This window comes from Mastigoproctus giganteus, chromosome 12 (genome assembly GCF_048544385.1).
Source record: "Mastigoproctus giganteus isolate SK-2022 chromosome 12, ASM4854438v1, whole genome shotgun sequence".
In the NCBI taxonomy this organism is placed as follows: domain Eukaryota; kingdom Metazoa; phylum Arthropoda; class Arachnida; order Uropygi; family Thelyphonidae; genus Mastigoproctus; species Mastigoproctus giganteus.
The window spans coordinates 3,731,237-3,756,225 of NC_143586.1; the positions used below are offsets into that span (position 1 = coordinate 3,731,237).

At 37.9% G+C, this 24,989-nt stretch overlaps 1 protein-coding gene across 1 annotated transcript in view; it reads right to left on the bottom strand.

Moving 5' to 3' along the window:
• Positions 1–24,989, bottom strand: part of LOC150076637 (histone-arginine methyltransferase METTL23-like) — a 66,517-nt gene that overhangs the window by 8,191 nt on the left and 33,337 nt on the right. Inside the window, exons 3-4 of the mRNA XM_090386585.1 lie at positions 23,975–24,218; positions 2,924–3,008 (exon numbers count right to left, since the gene is read on the bottom strand). Of these exons, the coding sequence (XP_090242711.1) occupies positions 2,924–3,008; positions 23,975–24,218 (329 nt within the window). The remainder of the gene's footprint in view (positions 1–2,923; positions 3,009–23,974; positions 24,219–24,989) is intronic.

Consider the following 24,989-nt stretch of genomic DNA (forward strand, 5'->3'; position numbering starts at 1 on the left):
TTCAGTTACAGCTCAGACACAGCATGGTTTTGTTAAGGGAAAGTCTTGACCAATTTGATTGGATACTATGATGTGGTCATAAAGGAACTGGATGCAGGCAATAATTTTGATATCATATATTTGGATCTTAGAAAGGCTTTTGATACTGTTGCACTTGGAAGACTGCTGAACAAATTGGAACAGTTGGGCATTGGAGGCAAATTGCTGCTATGGATAAAGGGGAGGTTGAGGGAGAGAAAACAGAGAGTAGTAATCAATGGACACTGCTCATCGTGGAGTAATGTTATCAGTGGACTCCCTCAGGGTTCAGTGTTGGGTCCATTATTGTTTTCTGTATTTATAAATGATATTGATGATGGTATATCAAGCTTAACGTCCAAGTTTAGAGACATTACGAAGGTTAGCATGGTTTTTAAAGACACTAATGACAGTACGCTCTGCAACAGGACCTAGAAAAGTTGAGCAGATGGGCTGAGAGGTGGCAACTGAAGTTCAACATTGACAAGTGTAAAGTATTGCATATGGGAAGCAGGAATCCCAGAGTAATGTATCAACTGTGTGGTACTACACTGACAGTGGTAGAGAGTGAAAAGGACCTGGGGGTAATTGTGCAGGCAGATATGAAGTTCTCTGAACAGTGTAGATGGGATGCATGAGTAGCTCATGGAGTCTTATCAATGATATACAGGAATTTTTCTCGCAGGGATAGGGAGGTGATTATTCCCTTGTATAAGGCAATGGTCAGGCCGCACCTTGAGTACTGTATACAGGTCTGGAGGCCTCACTTTAAGAAGGATGCAGAGTTGTTGGAAAGAGTACAGAGAAGGGCAACAAGATTAGTGAATGGAACGAAGCGTTGCTCTTACGAAGAAAGGCTTAAGTTTTGCAGATTACAGTGTCTGGAGACTAGGCACCTGCGAGGTGATCTGATTGAGGTGTATAAAGCCTTGAATAGTTTGAGCATGCTCAATGCTAATGGGATTCTTCCTCTTGCTCAGAATAATCACCTGAGAGGGCATAAATTCAAATTGAGGAAGACAGTTGTAGGACAGATGTGCGGAAGTTTGCCTTTAGCCAGCGGTTAGTTGGTTGGTGGAACAGACCGCCATCTTTTGTTGGTGGAAGTTGATAGCCTAAATAAATTTAAGACTGAGCTGGACAGGTGTTTGGAAACAACGGAGGGTGAAATGGGAGCATTTTTTTTTTTTTTTTCTTTTTGGCTGATGCTGCATAAGCTTGCTTTCTTGCATCATATGCCTCTACTAATGCTAATGCTAATATGTCTAAAAAAGAAATGTGTATGTGTAGTATGTCAAGTGTGCAAGTGGACCTAGTAATGTGGATTGTGTGTTGTCAAGCTGCCCCAGTTAGACTGCAGTGAGTGCAACCTATTGGGGAAACCCACATTACCGTTGTAGTGCCTTTTTGTTCATAGGCATAGCATGAGATCTCCTGACACTGACTTCAGCTGGCCTGGCCAGTGTGGGATTTGTAACAGAGTACTGTGTGCCCACAGTGTAATCTTCCTGTCCCACAAAGGGCATTCTGACCCCAGTGTTCTCTCCAGGACCTATCAAATGGGCACTCCGCCCGATGAATTTATCTGCTCACTGATCTCTCTGTTATTTATAAATAACAGAGAAATTTATAATATTGCGAAGTATTAGACTTCCCCGCCTGGCTACTTCATAATGCCACCTGGCTGGCAAAATCTTCTGCGGAGAACACTATGACTTTACTTCCCCTTAATATCAGTATCCTTTCCCCACTTCCCACCCAAAAGTTTCACCTGGTAACCTCCACCACTCCAAATCTTTTACTGCTCTTAACAGTCCTTCCCCTGTGGAAGATGGGTTCCTCCAACAGGGGTACCCCTCTATCCCTTCAACTTCCAATTTCAAAATGGAAAGTCTTCCTTTCATCCATCTTCCTTCTTCACCCCCCCCCTTTTCTCCAGCACTCTGCTATCATCCCAGCACTCCCTTTCCAATAAAAACTTGGAGAGGTTTTTTGGGGCCCTCCCTGGCAAGCTCAGGCGACATAAGGGTTCATCTCCGTCAGAGCCTTTACCTATATCCTATACTCAGCTTACCTCTTTGTGGTGGTGGACAGGCAATGGGGATCCCACTAAGGACCCTATGGTTAAATGGATGGAGGAACAACATACCAACACAACACAACACAATACAACCCAACACTACAATAATACTCACACTGTCTATGACTTTTACAGAGTTTGTATTGCAACACAGAGTATACTACACGGAATTGGGGGACCCCCCCCCAAGTGCTGCTTGACAAGAAATACTATACACTATGTCCTTTCTATACACATTATACTCCTCATATTCAAATTCTGCATTCCTTATATCTGAGTGAAATTTCATCTAATATCCCACAATGTCTGCATTTGATGACACAATCAGTAAATTTAAATTCATGTCTGGGAATATATTAGCATTATAGATATGCTACATAATATACTCAGCAATGATAATGTTAAATATAAAAAATTTAACCATAATGAAAATATTGTGCATCACTAAAGTATATCACTGTGAAAGAACAAAGAAAATTTGTTATAAGTGCATTAAAATTTGTTATATGAACAAAGAATTTGCTATATGTGCATTAAACATCATTTTTGCCAAAATGTCTTTGCATAAATGACATCTTTATTATAAATTATTTGGAATCCAATATAAGATATTTTTTTTATTATTCTACATAGTGAATATATTCATCTTTGGTTCAATCAGATATTTTGTTCTTTCTTGGAATCCCATTTATTTAAGCAAGGCATTCCACTATTAAAATGATTATTTATGTTAGTTCTGGATGTCATTAGCTCTTATCCACTCAGTAGTAACATAAACAATCCTATACAACTTTTAAATAGTCATTAATTAAAATAAAACTGTACCTTCTTTCTTGATAAGAACACCAGAACTTTGCGTGTGGATTTTGCTCTAAAATGTAACTAATTGTAACCAACACTGCTTCAAAATCTGAAATATAACATTTCATAGGCATGAAAATTGAGTAATTATTCTTCAAGAATTCGAAATACATATTTGTACCACACTATTAGAAGAACTGAAGCTTTTGAAATGTCTGAGTGGAGGAGGCTTGAAAGAGTGAAATGGATAGGTAGGATCAGAAATGGGGAAGTATTGAGGAAGGGCCTTAATAAGGTGAGATAGGGAGAAATGAGAGATAAATCTAGTATTTCATGGACCTGCCATGGTGCAGAGAAATTATATTAACAACATACTTTCATGAAGAAGTAACAAAATTAAAATTATTTTTTAATATACACACATTTATATAGTACATAATTTTAAAAGTTTTTTTTTTTATAGCAGAACACACACACACACACACACACACACACACACACACACACACACACACACACACACACACACACACACACACACACACACACAGTGTCTAATGAAATACAATTGCTCTGACCAGTGAACATCAAACATTCTAGTGCAAACGCTAGTGTTAAAACTGAATAAATAAATTATTAGAATTCTAATATTAGGATGCCATTTGCAGCATGCCATGAGTCCCAACTTTGACTGCAATCTGTAGTCCAATGGATTAAGATCAGGGGTGCTAGGAAGCCATTCTGAGATGTGAAAAAGTTCAGTAAATGGCATTATTTAGCTCCTTCTAGTAAAACTAGCAGGAACTAAATCCTGCTGTAAGGTCCAATAAGAAAATCAAAGACAATCATTGGCTATGTACTGATGAGTTTAATGATTTAGTTAAGAGGCTTTAAAGTTTTCTAAATGCTCATTAGGTACACTTTTGTAGTTTAATTCTTTGTTCACAGAAATAATAGTCTATGATACTTACATAGCTCATACTCTACCAATCCATGACTGATGCAGGGACTTCTTTTTACCTTATGCGTAACTCTAGCAGCTTCCCTGGAGCTGTAAGCATAAAGTTTTCATTTTGATGATTAGATTTTTGTTTTATAGTGAGAATTTTCTTGTCTGTGAAGAGGACCAGTCTGTGTCTTTTTTTGTACTGTTATAACTATAGTTTTTATTGTAACTGCCTCATTCCTTTTAGTACAGAAATTAAATGTGAGTGAAGGAGGCTCTAAAGGGTGAAATGGATGTATTGAGGAGGGTATGACAAAAGCTGTAAGGTCAAGAAGGAAAAATTTAATTGTATATGTACTGAAAAGAGAGAAAAATGATATGATATGCTCTGTTCTCCTATGGAAAACATGCATCCCCCACTGACTTAATTTGCCTTGACATGGTTGTGGATGATATTCAACTACTAACAGTTTTCATTATCTCTAAAGTTCTAATTGTGCACAGATGAACAGACCTGGAAGAGTCAGTCATCCATTTTCTGACTTTTGCTGTAACTTTTGATGACATGAAATGGCTTTACCAATTTGAAATGACTTCTAATGGATTTAGTAATTTTAAAATGATGGTTAGAGATGATCTGCTTTGGTTATTCAGTTTTCTTTAATACAGCTTTTGGAGAAATTTTGTCAGCAAGCCTGTGCTATAAGTAGGAACATATTTCCTAGAGATGGTATACATTTGAACAAAGGTGATACAAGGGCCTTTGCCAATATCATAGAGGCCTGAAGAGTTTAGGTCAACCACTTGTTGAGAGGGGATGGTGATATACATATGCATTTATGTGATGATATGAGTCTAATTGCATCTAATCTCTTGAAAGCCAGCACTCCTTCTGATATTTGAAATATATGCTAATGACAGTGGTGTCTTAAATGAAGGGAAAGTTAACATAAGGGCAAATTTTCATACCTTCAGAGAATGTATTAAAGTAGTAAACAACACAAGAACACTTACTCTAAGTGTCGTCAATAAAATGAGTGAACTTCCTGGTTAGGATATTAATACTGATATAATACAGTGAACAGAAAAAAAACTTGATTCCTGTATTATAAATGCCATGAGTTTTGCTATGGTACATATAATACATTAAAAAAGACTGGCAAAATTGGAAGAGTGATGTTGTCATGCTCTTTATCAAAAGCAGCCTGAGTGCAAGTAAAGCATATGTGGATTCATAACTTATGCATGCAGCATAGAATCTGTGTGGTATGAGATAATTGGAAGCTAAAGGAAAATGAGAGTATGCTATGGACTTTAAGGTCATAAAGAGTATGATGGAATTGGCAAGCAAGTGCTAATGCCTTCTAAAGGCTCATTTAAATTTGTCCCCTATTGATTGAAACAAGTGGGATGGAAACTTCCCATGGGGAACAAAAATCTTTAAATCAACTTGACGATTGTTATTTACATCAGCATGTTATTAGGGCAAGGGTATTACATAAAAAAAAAATTCTATATCTAAAATTCTAGAAGGCATCATAGGATAGACAAATAGAGAAATCCTTAGTGGGAAGTAATCATACAGCTCTAAGTTTGACAATGAAGAAACGGGCCTGGGTTGCTAAAAGTAAATAATTTCAGAAAAGGGATCTAAGATGCTAGATGGCTTCTATTAATTGAGTGGACAGCACAAAAAAGGACAAGTACAAGGAAACAATGGAACAAAATTATAATGCATATATACCATTAAGAAAATGCGGCACAGAAGATGTGCAGTATTTCTTTGAATATGGAGATGGCCAGCTTATAAGAAGAGAAAACGTTATTGGGTGAGTTACTGGACAATGAAAAGTAATGCTATCAACAGATCTAAGCAGAATCATAATTCATTTTTGAAACGTTCACCACACGGATAATGCAAAATCAGTTTATTATTATTATTATTATTAGCCATTGGTGCAAGGAAGCCTGAGGCTTATGTTGCACCAGCCAAAAAAAAATTTCTGAATTACCCTGAGAGAGAGAGAGAGAGAGAGAGAGAGAGAGAGAGAGAGAGAGAGAGAGAGAGTCAGAAGTAGAAAGGAATCACCAAGAAAGAGAAGAATGATGATATCCATCTCAGGACCCCAGGTGAAGCCCATACTCACCAGATGTGAACCCCCTAGGGTTGAATATATATTAATTTTATGTAAAACAATATACCTGTTAACATTTACTTGTTAATTAGTAAATGTAAATACCTGTTAATTTGGAAAATTGTTATGAATGTAAATTTAAATTTTCCCTATGTTCCTATTATTTTAGTCCTGAATGATCTGATAATGCAATTTGGCAAGGATCTTGAAACACCACCTTTTTAATAAGTTTAGGAATTAGATCAAAGCACTTAATTAATATACTAATTTTGCATTATCCACATGGTAAAATAGTTCACTTCAAAAATTAATCCATGCATAATTGTGTAAAGGCCTTATAAAATGCACTGTTTGCTTGATGTTTGCAGAGCAATCGGGTACGGGACATGATACTGCCATGGGGGATGTCTTTGTGTGTGCGCGATGCAAGGAGTGTATCGATATCAAGCAACAACTCGGCTTTCTTGTGGGCCTATATGAGAGCTTGAAGGACAGGGTGGATGCCCTCGAAGAAACTAAATTGAGGGGCCCATCAAGCTCTCAGCTGCCCACATCAACGCCAGAGCTTGCACTTGGGCATCGCGTGACACAGAGGCAACCCCCAAGGCAGAATGCGCTGGTCCCGAAGGAACTAGTAGTTGTTGGTGACTCTATTGTCAGGGAAACGGGGAACATGCTTTGTAAAAAAGATAGGTGGAACAGGACCAGGGTATGTCTGCCAGGGGCAAAGGTTGATGATGTTGTAGAGCGAATATCATCTTTTAAGGGCACAAAAGGTGAAATAGTTGTACACGTTGGCACTAATAATATTAAGAGTAGGAGACCGGCAGAATTACTTAACAAGTACAGGTCACTGCTGAACAAAAGCCGAGAATTAGGGTTAAATTTGAAAGTGTCTGCAATTCTGCCCAGACACGATAGGAGGGAGTATATGATGAGAGCCTTGTTGATCAATTCGGCCCTGGAAAGATTGTGCAAGGCTCAAGGGGTAGAATTTTTTTCAGCCTGGACTGTACTTGTTAACAGGAGAGATTGCTTCTACAGGGATGGGATACACTTAAATAGAAAGGGTGCAAGAATATTTGCTGATGCTATCGAGGCAGTGTTAGGTGGGTCGGAAAACTGCTAGCTTGGGGGGAGACAAAGACCAATAGATTGACAGTAGCCACTGGCAGAGGTGAAAGAGATTCTTGCACTGCTTCTATTAGAATGAGCAGAAGCCTGAAAAACAAGATGCATGGTATTTCAGAGACTGCTAGGAGCCATTGTGGTACAAGTAAACACATGGGTTGTGTTAGGGTAGCTAAGAATAGAAACAGGTGCAGGTATACTTGTGTGTACACCAATGCTAGGAGTTTAGTAAATAAATTTGATGAATTTGAGGTATTGCTCAAAACATCAAAGGCAGATATTGTTGGGATATCAGAGACGTGGTGTCACACAGATATAAGGGATGCAGAACTGCAAATTGGGGAGTACAACGTCTACAGAAAGGATAGACAGGATAGAAAGGGGGGAGGGGTTATGCTATTAGTTAAGAAACACATAAAAACCAATGAAGTGAAGCCAGTCGACATCGCTGGACAGTGCAGTGTTGAGTCAGTTTGGTGTGACATAAGCATTGGGAGATCAAAATTGAGAGTAGGAGTGTGCTATAGGCCTAATGACTCTGATGAGTATAATAAGGAACTGTACAGGGAAATAGAGTGGGCCAGTAAATCAGAGAGTCTTATAATGGGAGATTTTAATAGAGGTGTATAAAGCCTTGAATGGCTTAAGCATGCTCAATGCTGATGGGATTCTTCCTCTAGCTCAGAAAAATCACCTGAGAGGGCATAAATTCAAATTGACGAAAGACAGATGTAGGATAGACGTGCGGAAATTTGCCTTTAGCCAGCGGGTGGTTTGTTGGTGGAACAGACTTCCATCCCTTGTGGTGGAGGTTGATAGCCTAAATAAGTTTAAGGCTCAGCTGGACAGGTATTTTGAACGAACAGAGGGGTGAAGTGGAAGTGGGTTTTTTTTTTTTTTTTTGGCTAATGCTGCATAAGCTTGCTTTTTTGCATCAAATGCCTCTACTAATGCTAATGCTAATGCTAAAAGGCCTGTGTGGGTAGCAACACATAGTATCATTTCCAAATTATACCGATATTCATAATAGTACTATAGAAGGTGCCTCCGTAGCCAGGTGGGCAGGAGTGGCAGTGCGTAGCACACGCTTCTTGATTAGACCGGTGTTCGAGCCCGTGACCACAAATACAGAGGATGCGGAAAGGTCAGGGAATGACCACCACATATCCTCGGAGCAATATGGCCTTAGTTGCTAATGCTTCTAAAAACCAAATAACAAGAACAACAGTACTATAGAAAGGCAACATAATAAATAAACAACCAACAGAAAACTAACATTACAAAAATTGGATCCACTCTTTTCTTTGTATGGGAAAAATTCAGATATGAGAAAAATCCTTGTCTCATTTCTTTACTGCCTTAACCAGTGATTTTCTCATAAATATAATCTGACACAAAAAGGATCAGGTTGGGAAAGCTGATTATGATATTTGGTGACAAGATAGGTGCAATTATAGACCTGTAAGCTTGATTTCTGTTGTAGGGAAAATAATGGTTAAAAGAAATATTACAGAGTCATTGTAATAGGAATGGAATTACATGGAAATCACACCATGGGTTCCTTGGGGTGGGAGTGAGGAGGAATCCTATCTGACAAATCTGATTAGTTACTATGATGCAGCAACAAAGGAATGGGATGTAAATAATAATTTTGATACTACAGTGGAATCTCGTTAATACAAAGTTCAATGGACCTAAATTTTCACGTTTTTGTAATAACGAGGTTTGTAGTAACAAGGTCCCCTAAAGTGTCAAAATTTTACCATTATTTATTATTATTTTTTGGTACATACTGTATATCTAAGAATAATAACAAATAATAATAATATCAAAAATAAATTAATAAAATAAAATAATAAAAATAAAATAAAATAAAAACAAAAGCCTTGTCTAATTATACAGTAACAGGAACATATTTTTTAACGATTTTATTTTATTTGTACGATAAACTAAGAGAAAAGCAATATTAACAGAAATGAAAATATTGTACAGTATATATTTTGATATATACAATATTTTAGTATAACAGTAAAAATAATTACAATAATTATAAAAGGAGACTGTATGTCTCCTTTTATAATTATTGTAATTATTTTAACTTTTTAATAAATTAATCTAATTTAAAGAAAGAATCCAATGTTGTTTGCACAGTTTTTGTCCTATATGCATTTTTAACTACAGCACAGACGTTATCAAATGCAATAGTTGTTTCTTTTTCAGCGTTACTGCAGGCCAAGACATTCTCTATTATGTTCAATGCATTTTGGGCATCTTTTTTAGATGGCAGTGTGCATGCGTCTTCACTTTTGCTGTCACTGGTAACAAAAACAGCATCATTTTGTTTGGTACCCAGCAGCTCTTCTGGTGTTGGCATTGCAGTGGTAGCAACTTCATCATCCACCTTCACAAATGCTTCAAATTCGCCCACAAAATTCATATGCTCCTTCAAATTCCTCCATTCCTCACTGTTCCTATCACATTTGTCTGCTGGACCATGTTTTTCAATGATGTTTTCTCTCGAAAGCCACTCTTTCTGAAGCATTGATGTAATACTTTCCCAAGCAAAAACAAGATTACGGATAGCATCCAATACATTTCAATTTGGCTGCAAATTGTTCTCTCCTTCTATGTTGTAGATCAAGTACCTTATCAGGTGGGCTCTATATGCTCTCTTGGGGTTATAAATAATGCCTTGATCAGTGGTTGCATTAAACTGGTGGTATTTGGGGGTAAAACAACAGCCATATATTTTCAACTTAAGTGTCTTGGCAGAATGTGCTGTACAACAGTCTAGAATCATCAAAATATTCCTTTTTTCTGAAGCCATTCTTCTGTCCAATTTTGATAACCAAGACTGAAAAATTTTGACCGTAAACCAATCACTTCTGTTGGTCTCATAATCACAGGGAAGTTGGTTAACTGCTTTGAAACATCTTGGCTTGGAAAACTTACCAATCACAAGTGGGTGTAGTTTTGTACTGCCATCTGAATTGCAGCATAACAGAACAGTAAGTCTTTGTTTACTTAATTTTCCACCATGACAAGACTCTCCTCGAACAGCAAATGTTTTGTTTGGCAGCAAATTATAAAATAAACCTGTCTTGTCGAGATTAAAAATATCCTTTGCCTCGTATTTTTCAAAGATGGGCCATACAGAACACAACCAGTCTGTTGTAGCCTTTTATTTGTCGACTAATCCAGACTCACTGCAAACATTTCGTGAAACCAAGTTATTCCTATTTTTAAATCTTTGGAGCCAGCTACTGCTGCATTTGAAGTCACTAATCCCATGTTGCTGAGTTAGATAATTTGCCTTTTCTTGCAAAATCAGACCTGACATTGGCAAATTACATGCACACATTTGTTGGTACCACTTGAAATGTTTTGTTTCAAGTTCCCCGTGTTTTGCACCACGAATTCGTTTCCTGTTTTTCATCGCTGCTCCAGTGTCACGCACTTCTTCAAGTCTTTTTCGGTTTTTCAGTATTGTAGATAAAGTAGGTAAAGGTATATTCCTTTGCAATGTCCAATTTGCTTCTTTCCATCCTATCGGCCTCTTGTATAATTTTTAGTTTAATTTCCAGGCTTAATTCTGTCCATCTACATTTTCTCCCCATAACACTGCTAGATAAGATTTAATATAAATTTTAAATTAATTTAAAGACACGAGTTCCGAAAAAGACATCAGCTCAGATAAAATGGCACAAAAAATAGATTTCTGTATACGATAGCAAAAGACTCTGAACTGGGGTAATAATTGCAACTGACCTTATTCCTGTGCACAGTGAGAGAGTGCATGTAAACAAAACAAAACTTAGAAAAACTTTTTATTCTTTTGTTAATTTAACAACTCATCCTTCAGAAAGATGTTTTTCAGAGTGCACTTGATGTTGTAGCTACCATAAACTGCTTTTGTTTACACAAAACTAATTTCTAACAAGTCAGTGGCATCCTTCGGGAAGTAGAGAGCCAGGTGGCTGGGTGCAATAATTGGATCGCTCTGCCAAAATTTGTATTAAACATACAAAATGATATTTATTTCTCATGGGGTGAAAAAGAACTTTGTAATACATATTAACCGAATTTTGTAATAAACGAATATATTTACATAGAAAAGCCTATCCTTTCGCAGGGGAATGGTATGTGCTTCATATAAACGAGTACTTTATATAAACCGAGTTTGTATTAACGAGATTTTACTGTATATACAGCCAAACCTCTATATAATGAAATTGATCGTTCCCTTGAAAAAATTTGTTAAACAGAAATTTCGTTATAAAGAAATAAACACTCAAATATATTTTCTGTTACATTTTCTTCCCACTGAAGGCCTCAATGCAAAGTTTCAAATGCTGCCAATGTTTCTTGTTTGGAAGGTTTAATATTGCTCTCATTTTCATCCAACTCATCATCGATATTGTCACTAGTTCTTTGAATACTCTCCAAAATGTTGGAGTCACTCAGATATTCAGCTACTATGACTTGTCAACTCCTAAAAATTTGTCAAGAACAATTTCTCCACTGATCAAACCTTGCTTGGAACTTTTCCCAAGATTGCTCAATGCCTTGTAATAGTTCATCCCTCTCATTGCTGTTAATTAGCATTTTAGCAAAACCAGCTTTTGATAAAATGTTAATTAGCATTTTATTAAAATTTTGCTAAAATTCACATTTTAGCAAAATGTTAATTAGCAAAACTCTGATATGCACATCTGCAAATCTATAAGAGAATCTATAGGTTGGTTGGTTTCTGTTCTCAGTATACTTTTTTTCAGTATGCACCTTTGGTAGTGCATTTTGAAATCTGTGGCCCATTGGCTGCAGTTCAGTTTAGATGAGGTATTTGGAGAGAAGAAAATAAGCTTCATACCTGTAGGTTTCGAAATTACTGAGTGAAGGTGGGTAGGGCAGTTGTCGACAATCAACGTGATTTTTCTGTTTTCTTTCATCATCTTTCTATCAAAATTTTAAATCCACTGTTAAAAAATTTCACTTGTCATCCAAGATTTTTTGTTGTAGTCCAACTCTAATGACTTTACTCCTTTGAAACATAGGGGTTGTTTATTTTTGTCTATTACCAAAAGCTTCAGTTTTTCATTACCAGCCATATTTGCACCAAACAAAAGTGTAATTCTCTCCTTACTATTTTTACCACCTAAATATTTATAACCTTTAAAAGTCAGTGTCTTGTTCAGCAAACTAAAAAATAGACATGTTTCATCAACATTGATACGTCTTTGGGCTTGTAGTCTCCATAATTTTTTTTCAAAACTGTTTCTTTCCAATGGGTATAGTCTTCTTCAACTGCAACTCCACTTTCATCAGAAATAACTTTTTCGAGTAAGCCATGCCACTCTTTAAATTTGTCCAGCCAGCCATAACTGGCTTGGAATGTTTTATGCCTCAGAAAAGATGCATACTCCATAGCCTTTTCTTTTATTAATGGTCCTGATATCGGCATGTTTTGCTCTCGAATCAACTTTATCCACTTAAAAACTGCTTCATCTACATCTTCACAAAGGCATAATTTTGCCCGCTTCTGACTGGGTGCCGTTTCCTAAAACAGTTTGAAAATTGAAACACAGTTTTTCGGAATGGTTAACACACTACTGGCAGGAATACCAAATTTTAAAGCAATTTTTTTTTTTTTTTTTTTTTTATACAGAGAAAACAGGTTGACCAGAGCCAATGTCCACTTTGGGAATATTCCTTAATCCTTGCCAATGGCTGCGGACACAGATGCTGATCAGCATGACTTCTTGGTACAATAGTGTATAGGTTGCATAGGTTTTACTTCTTCTTTTTAGCCATTGCTGGGCAAAGACCTCGCCCAAAATCTTCCATTTTTTCTATACCGTGTCATGGTTGTCCAGTTTCTTCCTGCAAGATTTTATGGGGACCACTAAATTGTAGAATGTTTCAGCTCTTAATTTGTGGAATTAATCTTTTTAGCTCTTAATTTGTGCTTTTTACAGCAGCAGTTTTATTGCCTAAAGGCCAGCATCAGTTTTATTGCCTAAAGGTGTGAACAATGCATACCCAGGTCTCTCAAAATCAGTTTGTTATGTGGAAATTTTCTTTGTTATACAGAAACTATTTTCAATGTAATGACCAATGAGAAATCAAAAAAGTTTGCTACATAGAAAAATTCGCTATATGGAAGTTCGTTAAAGAGAGGTCTGACTGTAGATTTCGGTAGTCTTTAACACTGTTCCAAAAAAAAGAGTGTTATACAAATTGGAGGAGTGTGGCATTGGGAGAAAATTAATGCTATGGATAAAGAGATGATTGAGTTGCAGAAGATGGAGGATTGTTATAAATGGGCACTACTCTTCTTTGACTAATGTTATTAGTCAGGTTCCTCGGGGTTTAGTGTTAGGCCCTTATCTTATAATAAATTAATGATAATGATGAAAGCTTATCAAGCTTATTATAAATTTACACATGATATAAAGGTTTGCAGGAAGATTATGAAACGAATCAAGGCGTACTACTGGAGCAAAACCTATTTAATTAGACAGATGACTAAGGAAGTTGAAATTGAGGTTTAACATTGGTAAATGCAAGGCACTGCATATGGAGAGCAGTAACCCCAGAATAACAACAATTATGTGGTAAATGTCAATAAATGTGGTCAACTGTCAGTAAATGTCACAAGGGTGGCATAGAATGAAAGATACCTTGGGGTAATTGAACAGTCCAACATGAAGTTCTCTGAGTACTACAGCCAGGCTGCCAGAACAGCTCATGGGGGGTACCATCAATGATAACTAGAACTTTGCCCATAAAGAAAAAGAGATGATTATCCCCTTATATAAGGCTGTTGTTTTAGGATTTTATGCACATTAGCATCTAAGGCTATAATGCGCCTTATATAAGGCAATGGTATTACTATTAGTAATGGCCATACGGTGCAAGGAAGCCTAAGGCTTATGCTGCACCAACCAAAAAATAATAATAAATAAAAAAATAAAATAAATTATTAATAAATAATAATAAGAGAAAAATAAACAGACAACCTGTGCATTTCCCTCCTCCCGTAGTTAATTATCCAACTAACCTTTGAATTTCCCCAAACTGTCAGCCTCTACAACCCATGTAGGAACTTATTCCAGTAATTTTTAACTCACTGGCTAAAAAAAACAGTACTTCTGGAGAACAGCGGGCCACATCTTGAGTACTGCATACATGTCTGGAAGCTTCATTTTAAAAAAAGATATGGATCTTTTGGAATGGGTGCAGACAAGAACAACCAAATTAATGAAAAATGCAAAGGTACTCTTACCACAAAAGACTTCAGTTCAATAAATTGCAGAACATTAGGCACTGGTGGGAGACCTGATCAAAGTGTTTAAGGCTTTAGATTGAGTAATAGCAATGCATACAAGGGGACATAAACCCAAACTGAAAAAGAATGGCTGCAGGATAGATGAGCAAAAATTTGCTTTCAGCCAGAGAGTAACTGATTGTTGGTACAGACTACCATTTGGTGTTTAGGAAGAAGGTAATTTGAATAAATTTAAAGAAGAATTAGACATACTATTGGATGAGATGAACTGAGGAGGTGGGTAGTAAGACTTGCTTCCTTGCATCATTTGCCAGTAATAATAATAATAATAATAATAATAATAATAATGTGAAATCACTGGCACAGAACTAAGACAAGGACTGTTTCTTTGAATATGAAGGGGGGGAAATCTTGTCTCAGTTCTTTGCTGAATGAAATGGATCAGACCATAACATAATGAATATGGGAAAGCAGTTAATAACTCAGCTGATTGTTGCAAATGTGCTGAACAAGTTTTTTTTTTTTTTTAAATGAAAACTCCAAACACGAGAGGTATTAGAACCAATAGTACTTAGTACCGTGCTTGGGTTAGAGATTGAGAAGACGAAAGAAGATATTTGTTGACATTAGACTTGAACTTCTGTAGACTGTAATTTTCAGGAAATATGTATGAAAGAAGGTTGTTCCAGAAAATGGCAGTTGAATGAATAAACAAGGAAGATGAAAAGTTGGTTCTGTGAGTTTGAAGTTGGACAGTAAGTGGATGTTGGCTGGTGGCGGCATGCGTTCAGACTGTTTTGAAAGAGAGTTTGGAATTATAGAAGCCAATTCAGAAGAACGTCTATAAGACAGCAAGTGGAGAGACTCTGTTAGAGAGGAGTCATTAATTAACCTAACTGCCCTCTTCTGAATGGAATCTAGAAGCCTGAGAGAGGTTTTGGGGGCACCGCCCCAGATGTGGGAACAATATTCCATGGTAGGGTGGATTTGCAATTTGTACAGAGTGAACAGCTGTCTGTTTGTTGTTGTTGTTATTTGGTTTTTAGGAGCATTAGCAACTAAGGCCAAATTGCTCTGGAGATATGCGGTGGTCATTCCCTGACCTTTTCGCATCCTCCGTATTTGATGGTTATGGGCTCGAACCTCGGTCTAATCAAGAAGCGTGTGCTACACACTGCTGCTCCTGCCCAGAACAGCTGTTTGGAAGAAAAGTAATGCAGAGAGCGAAAGAGAAAACCAAGTTTTTTTTATGCAGAGGAAGCAATATTTGTAATGTGCTTGTGCCAAGAGAGATTAGAAGTCAGGGTAATCCCCAAAAGAGATATATCATTTTTTCCTAGAAATCGGAGTGTCACCAAAGATAACCATAGGAGCAGAAGAATCCTTTTTTGCGAGATATAAGACAAGACTGAGTTTTAGAAGGATTGAAATCAACTAAATTGTCATTGCCCCACTGGAAAATTACCTGAAGATCGGCATTTAAGGAATTGGTAGCATAAGACAAGACTGAGTTTTAGAAGGATTGAAATCAACTAAATTGTCATTGCCCCACTGGAAAATTACCTGAAGATCGGCATTTAAGGAATTGGTAGCAAATTTTCGAGAAGTTGAAGCTGATTGAGCAGGGCAAGGTTTCTCAAAATGGAAAGTGGAATGCAATGTGCTATCATCAGCAAAAGTATGGATAGGATTTCCAGTCAATGGAAGAAGGTCATTAATATACAAGAGGAAAAGAGTGGGGGAAAGAACTGAACCTTGGGGGACACCAGCATTAGTGGAAAAGTTAGAAGACAGAGAGCCATCTACCATCACCCTCACTGAGCGATCAGAGAGAAAACTGGATACCCAATTACAAAAACAGTTTGAAAACCATAAGATGGTTATTGTTGTTATTTGTGTTTTTATTAGGAGCATTAGCAACTAAGGCTATATTGCTCTGGGGATATGCAGTGGTCATTCCCTGACTTTTCCGCATCCTCCGTATTTGGTGGTCACGGGCTCGAACCCGGTCTAATCGAGGAGCGTGTGCCACGCACTGCTGCTCTGCCCCCACCTGGCTATGGAGGCACCTTCATAAGATGCAAGCTTGTTTAGAAGACTTTTATGCCAAACACGATCAAAAGACTTTGAGATGTCAAGAGCAACTGCTTCTGTTTCACCAAACTTTTCCATCGAATTTGTCCATAAATGGGTAACATAAACCAAAATATCACCAGTGGATCGACACTGATGGAATCCATACCGGCAATCATTGATCAGACGGAAGGTTTCTAGGTAGTTTAAGAATTGGCAGTTAATTGATTTGTCCATTACTTTAGAGAGAGTAGAAGTAATTGCAATGGAACGATAACTTGAGGAGGGATTTGTCACCCTTTTTAGAAACTGGCTGGATATAAGCAAATTTCCAAGCAGAAGGAAAAACACCTTTGGAATGAGAAAGTGAAAAAAGCAGCAAAGAATAGGCGTAAGTTCAGGAGCAGAGGTTTTGAGAACAAGTGAAGAAATGATATTAAGAGTAGGAAATCAGCAGAATTACTTAACAAGTACAGGTCACTGTTGAAAAAAAGCCGTGAATTAGGGTTGAATTTGAAAGTGTCTGCAATTCTGTCCAGATACGATAGGAGGGAGTATATGATGAGAGTCTTGTCGATCAATTTGGCACTGGAAAGATTGTGGAAGGCTCAAGGGGTAGGATTTTTTTCAGCCTGATCTGTACTTGTTAACAGGAGAGACTGCTTCTACAGGGATGGGATACACTTAAATAGAAAAGGTGCAAGAATATTTGCTGATGCTTTCGAGGCAGTGTTAGGTGGGTTGGAAAACTGCTAGCTTGGGGGGATACAAGGACTAATAGATTAACAGTAACCACTGGCAGAGGTGAAAGTGATTCTTGCACTGCTTCTATTGGAATAAGCAGCAGCCTGGAAAACAAGAAGCAGGATATTTCAGAGACTGCTGGGAGTCATTGCGGTACAAGTAAACACATGGGTTGTGTTAGGGTAGCTAAGAAGAGGAACAGGTGACTTGCATGTACACCAATACTAGGAGTTTGGTAAATAAATTTGATGAATTTCAGGTATTGCTCAAAACATCAAAGGCAGATATTGTTGGGATATCAGATACCAAATTCCAGTTCTGCATTCCTTATATCTGTGGTGTCACACAGATATAAGGAATGCAGAAATGGAATTTGGGGAGTACAATGTCTACAGAAAGGATAGACAGGATAGGAAGGGAGGAGGGGCTATGCTATTAGTTTAGAAACACATTAAATCCAAGGAAGTGAAGCCAGTCGACATCGCTGGACAGTGCAGTGTCGAATCAGTTTGGTGTGACATAAGCATTGGGAGATCAAAATTGAGAGCAGGAGCGTGCTATAGAACTAACGACTCTGACGAGTATAATATGAAACTGTACAGGGAAAAAGAGTGGGCCAGTAATTCAGAGATTCTTATAATGGGGGATTTTAATTTCCAAGATATTGACTGGAATTTGTGGGTTGGTCACTCACACACCAGCAGGGCTTTTGTGGATTTATTGGATGATTGTTTTCTACATCAGCATGTTCGAGAGGCAACTAGAGGGAGTAATACTCTTGATCTGATTATCAGTAGTGATTCTTCATGCATTAAGAATCACCAGATAAAGGAACCACTAGGTGGCAGTGATCACAGTGTGCTGAAGTGGGATTTACTTAAAGAGGTAACTACCATCAGGGGTAAAGGGAAAGGTTTTTGCTTTCATAAAGGCGACTATGATGGTCTGAGACAGTATTTAAATTCTATACAATGGGACCAACTGATGATGTTACCAACAGCAAATTCAAAATAGGAAGCATTCAAAGAACTTATCTTGGAAGCTATTAGGCTTTACATACCAACTAAGAAATATTGTTCAAGGTTTAGGCCTAAATGGATGTCAGATGAACTAATGAGACATATGGCACAGAAGAAAAATGCATGAGATACATATAAATTAACATGTGATACAGAAGCCTATTATAGATATAAGCTGATCTGCAACCAAGTTACAACGCCAGTTAAGCAGGCGAAGGCAGATAACAAGAAATCAAAGGATGCAAAGAAAAACAGCAAAGAGTTCTTTCCTTATGTAAACTCTAGAAGGAAGGGGACGAATCAGATTGGTTCACTTGATATCAATGGTTCAACTGTTGATGATTCTGCTCAGGTAGCTAAAAAACTGAATGAATATTTTGCATCGACATTCACACATGAGAGGAGTTATTCAGTGAGGGGAATGTCAGAGGTGTACTGAACTCTGGCAGTAAGCTAGATAATCTTGTAATAACTGAGAGTAAAGTGGAGGAGAAATTGTTGAAGATAAACACAAGAAAGGCACTTGGGGTGGATGGGATCTATCCAGTTTTATTAAAGGAGGCAGCAAAGGAAGTAAGCAAACCCTTAGCCATAATTATAAGAGCTTCCTTGGACTCAGGTTAGGTACCCATAGACTGGAGATGTTCAAATGTGACCCCAATTCACAAAAGAGGATCAAAGGGCGACACAAATAATTATAGACCTGTTAGTTTAACTTCTGTTCCTGGAAAATTAATGGAGGCACTGGTTAAAGAAGCACTGCAGGATCATCTAGACAAGACTTCAGTTATAGCTCAGACACAGCATGGTTTTGTTAAGGGGAAGTCTTGCCTGACAAATTTGATTGGATACTATGATGCAGTCACAAAAGAACTAGATGCAAGGAATAACTTTGATATTATATACTTGGATCTTAGAAAGGCTTTTGATACTGTTGCAGATGGAAGACTGCTGCACAAATTGGAGCAGTGTGGCATTGCAGGCAAATTGCTGCTATGGATAAAGGGGTGGTTGAGGGGGAGAAGCCAGAGAGTGGTAATCAATGGACACTGCTCATCGTGGACTAATGTTATTAGTGGAGTCCCTCAGGGTTCAGTATTGGGTCCATTATTGTTTTCTGTATTTATAAATGATATTGATGATGGTATATCAAGCTTAATGTCCAAGTTTGCAGACGATACGAAGGTTGACAGGGTTGTCAAGGACACTACTGACACTATGCTACTGCAACAGGATCTGGAAAGGTTGAGCAGATGGGCTGAGAGGTGGCAAATGAAGTTTAACATTGACAAATGTAAAGTACTACATATGGGAAACAGCAACCGCAGAGCAAAGTATCAACTCTGTGGTACTACACTGACAGGTAGAGAATGAAAGGGACCTGGGGGTGGCTGTGCAGGCAGATATGAAGTTTTCTGAGCAGTGCAGACGGGCTGCAAGAGTAGCTCATGGTGACTTGTCAATGATATACAGGAATTTTTCTACCACGGATAAGGAGGTGATTATTCCCTTGTATAAGGCAATGGTCAGGCCACACCTTGGGTACTGTATACAGGTCTGGAGGCCTCACTTCAAGAACGATGTAGAGCCGCTGGAACGAGTACAGAGAAGAGCAAAAAGTTTAGAGAATGGAACAAATGGTTGCTCTTACGAAGAAAGGCTTAAGTTTTGCAAATTACAGTGTCTGGAGACCAGGCACCAGCGAGGTGTATAAAGCCTTGAATGGTTTGAGTAGGCTCAATGCCGATGGGATTCTTCTTCTTGCTCAGAATCACATCTGGTGAGTATGGGCTTGGCAAACCCAGGGTCCTGAGCTGGATGTCATCATTCTTCTCTTTCTTGGTGATGCCCGCTCTCTCTCTCTCTCTCTCTCTCTCTCTCTCTCTCTCTCTCTCTCTCTCTCTCTCTCTCTCTCTCTCTCACACACACACACACACACACACACACACACACACACAGGGGTAACTCGGGAATTTTTTTTTTTTTTTGGCTGGTGCAGCATAAGCCTCAGGCTTCCTTGTACCATATGGCTAATAATAATAATAATAATAATAATAATAATAATAATCACCTGAGAGGGCATAAATTCAGATTGAGGAAAGAGAGATGTAAGATAGATGTGTGGAACTTTGCCTTTAGCTAGCAGGTAGTTGGTTGGTGGAACAGACTTCCATCCCTTGTTGTGGAAGTTGATAGTCTAAATAAATTTAAGGCTCAGCTGGACAGGTATTTCGAATGAATGTAGGGGTGAAATGGAAGTGTTTTTTTTTTTTTTTTTTTTGGCTGATGCTGCATAAGCTTGTTTTCTTGCATCATATGCCTCTACTAATACTAATGCTAATACCATCAGGATCTGGAGCTTTCTTAGCATCAAGATTCGTCAAAATCCTTCTGACATCCTTTTGACGGAAGACTACAGGAGGCATTAAATGGAGTGTGTTGGGAATGGTGGGAGGTGTTTTTCCAAGATCACTGATATAAGAGTTGGAAGAAAAATGGAATGCTAGCAGGTCAGTTTTTTCCTTGGCTGAAGTGACAACAGAACCATCTGGTTTTGACAGGGGGTGGGAGCAGAGATGGGCAAAAGTTGCGGCCAATAGCTTTGGCAAGAGACCAGAATGCTCGGCTACCATTAGGGCAAGAAGCAAGTTTTCTAATCTTAGTCTGTTCAAAATCTAGTTTGAACTGATTAATAACTGATTTACAATTGTTTCGAGCTTTGGTGTAGGCAGAAAACGAATCTGAAGATTTGGAAATAAGCCAATTACGATATGCAACGTTCTTCTCTTGAACAGCCTTAGCACATTTATTGGAAAACCAAGGTTTAGATAAAGGACGAGATTTTAAAGTGGAGTGTAGAATAAAGGATTCCATTCTTACAAGAATAATTTCACTGACACGATCTGAGCAAATGTTGACATCAGAAGTTTTGAAACAGTAATCCGACCAAGGAAAAGAAGAAAAGAAATCTTGCAGGTCATCCCATTTTGCATTCTTGTAATGCCAAACAATATGAGGTTGCGAATAGCCATGAGATAAAGGCTCCATTGGAAAAGAGACAATCACCAAGTTGTGATCTGAGGTGCCTAAAGGACCACTCACTTCTTCCGTGCACTTAGAAGGGTTGTTTGTGAGAAAAAGATCAAGCACATTGGCTGCATGGTTAGGATTGTCCAGTATTCTTGTACATAAATGAATAATCTGTGTGCAAGGTCATTAGTAATTGGAAAAGCCTCAGCATCTCGACCAGCTAGGTCAGTGTGACTAGAAAACGGAAGCCTGCTGGAGTTTGTTTGTTTGTTTGTTTGTTTGTGTTTTATTGGCGCATCAGCAGCTGAGGCTATAATGCGCCAAGAAGAACCTGCTGGAGTTGTGAACATTAAAATCACCAAGGAAAATTACCTCACTGTTAGGAAAGTTGGACAGGAGAAAGTCAAGTTGCAAAGAGAGGAAGTGAAAGGGCTCCAAGTGATTAATGTAATTGGGAGAACGGTAGAGACAACAGATAAATTTTACACGATGAGGTAGAGAGATTTTAAGCCAGAGAAGATCGAAACGAGGAGATTCCAAATTACCAAGTGTCTGGCAGGGAATAAAGGAACAGACATATGCACAAGTAAGCCAGATGAAAGGAATCATACAGTGAATAATTTGGGCAACTGAGACGAGCAGTGGCTGAATCAACTGATAAATGAGATTCTGTCAGAAAAAGTACATGGGGTTTGGCAAACTGCAAGTGGAAATGGACATCGTTGAGATTAGAATTGAGACCACGTATATTTGTGAAATGAACTAGGAAGTGTTTGGGAGGTTTAGATCTTTTCGCAGATAAGCTTACTCTATTAGTTTGACAATTCATGGTGTATTCAATAGTAATAAAAAGTGGGTGGGACATGCTGAATGAAGTAATGAAATTTTTGGATATGGCGTACACATGGTAAGAATATACCCAGATCCTTGACATAACGTGGCCTTGACAATGCCCTCCCACATACACACTACTCGACTCCCTCCAGTCTCTATCTGGCAGAGTAGAGGTAGCAAGATTATACACTAGCTGATCCAGAAGCCTCCTAAAGAGTTACCAATAGGTTCGGTCTGGTGTACTAACTAGCAGCCGGCCTATGAATACCGTTTTAGAGGTGTACCCTCAAAATGTAAGGAAGATTGGATCTCACCACGATGTTCATCATAACCTCAAAAATCATCAGTCATAGTGCATGATGGAAGAGATGGGGAAGGGTTGACTGGAGCTTAGCTCTGGAGACTAAACATGGGTTCCACCACTTCAAGCCTCCAATAAGCAAAGTGGTGGTATTTCACCGGTTGATGAGAGTCATCTACCACCTAGTATTGCTAACACAGAGGGATGGCATTCCTCCATATGGTGTGGGTGCCACACCTCGACCCCTACTTATGTTGGTTCACACCTGGGTGGTCACCCACAGTGTGCATATGAATAGAGGTTATACCCAGGGTTACTAACAGTCCCACCATTGTGAAGGTGCAAGCAGAGGATTTGGCTGTCACAGACCGTCCAGACTTTGCCGAAATTGGGTCCACTTGACTTGAATGTCACCCGAATGTCAGTTCCATCAGTGTTTTAGACTCCCAGGTAGCAAGTACAGCTTGTCTGGCATATCTGAGAGAATGTCTGTGACAACCTCAAGGACCAAAGTACTCTGAATCAATCTTTTAGAGATGGAAAATCTCTCTTTAGAGAGAGTAGAAACTATGTGAGTGAAGCCAAATGATAGGCAACCATGCTGAAATTACAGAAGGCTGTTTATCAGAAACTTCTGAACCTAAAGGCAAGCAAAGCTCCTGGGTATAATGGCATATACCCAGCAATTTTGAGAAAAGTGGGCTGAGAAGTAGCAATTCAGGTTAACATTGATAAATGCAAATTTATTAGTACTGCCTATGGATGGCAATAATTCCAGAATACCATAACCATTAGGTGGAAAAGTAAGCTCACTCAAGGTGGTGAAAAATGACAGAGACCTTTGGGTAATTCTACAGTCTGACACAAAGGCTTCTAAGCAGCTCAGACATGGTGCTAGGACAGTTCATGGAGTTCTGTAAATGATATACAGAAATTTTAATAGTAAGGACAAGAAGGTGATTATCCCATTGTATAAGGCCATGGTTAGACTGCATCTTGAGTATTGCCAGAGGTCTGGAAGCCTCATTTTAAGGATGTTGATGTCTTAGAATGGATGCAGAAAATAGAAACCAGATTAGTCAAGGACATAAAAGAGTACTCTGACCACAATACTTCAGTTCAGCAAATTGCAGTGCTCAGAAACTAGGCACCTCTGAGAAGACCTCATTGAAGTGTTGATGGCTTTAAATAGATTGAGTAAACTGAATGCTGACAGCACCCTTATTCTTTCTTGGACACATAGACACATAAAATGGCATATATATATTAAATTTAAAAAAGAATGGCTACAGGACAGATGTGTGAAAATTTGCTTTCAGACAAAGTAATTGATCGTTGGACCAAACTGCCACTAGAATTATAAAGAAAAGAGTACAGAAATGTGGTAAGATGCTAAGATGTAGTGTTATAACAAGAATTTAATGTGTGAGCGTGCATGCGACATGCACACACACATGCACTTACATAAAAATTAATCAGTGTCCACTGATAAAAGAGTATCTGTAATGTACACATTACTGAACTCTTCAAAGTTATCTTGGTAGGGGGGAAAAGTATACAAATAAGTATCTTACCTTCAGGTTCATAAAAACAATCAGATCCTAGTATAATGTCCACATCACCAATTTGAAATAAACTGGGACTAAATGTTCCCCATGTTAATCCCATGACTCTAACACTCTTCTCACTAATATGATTTATGTTAATATTTTTGTGACACAAACAAAGGCAGTGCATTTGCCATTCACTGTCAGTAAATGTCACATAAGCTCCACATTTTGCAGCTACAATACCAGGAAGTGATGTGCCAGCACCAATCTAGAGTAAAAAAAGAAACAAATATCATAAGGAAGTTTGTGTGATAAGCTAGATAAAGCTGTTTATTTTCTTTTCATTTCTTATATTTATTTTTAATTTTATTATTAATTTTTATATAGAATTTTATTTATTTTTCGGCCAATGCAGCAAAAGCCTGTGGCTTCCTTGCACTATATGACTGATACTAATATTAAATCAGAGAGTTTCCATATAACAGAATGTATTCTAATAATGTGTTTGTTTTCTGCATGTAGTACTGCCAAATATTTTATACAGAATATATTAAAAAATTAACACATTAAAAAAATATATATTTAAATAAAAACAAGTTCACTGGTATCCACTGATGCAGTTATCATATGTGGCAACATCACAAGAGGCAAATCAGTCATAACTGCCAAAATGGGACAAAAAAAATTTTAAACAGGAAGAACTACATTGGCTTTCAAACTTCATAGTCAATTGGCCTAAAAGCTGAGAATGAGGTATAAGTATATTTACAGAAGTATTTTTAGGAACCATGCAATAAGTGTTTAGTTCATAAAAAGGATTATGAAAAAAATTTGTGGCTTAGCTAACAAGCTGGTGAAAATTCGGCTGGTAAACGAAAGTTAAGGGCATCAGAAAGTGAATTTTTACATATCTATATAATGATTAAAGCCTTATACACTACTAACTTTTTAGTTAAAATGAAATTTCATTAAGACTTATATTTGATTAACCCACAGAAAATGTACAGTGGGATATATGCAACGATTGAGTTGAATTTTG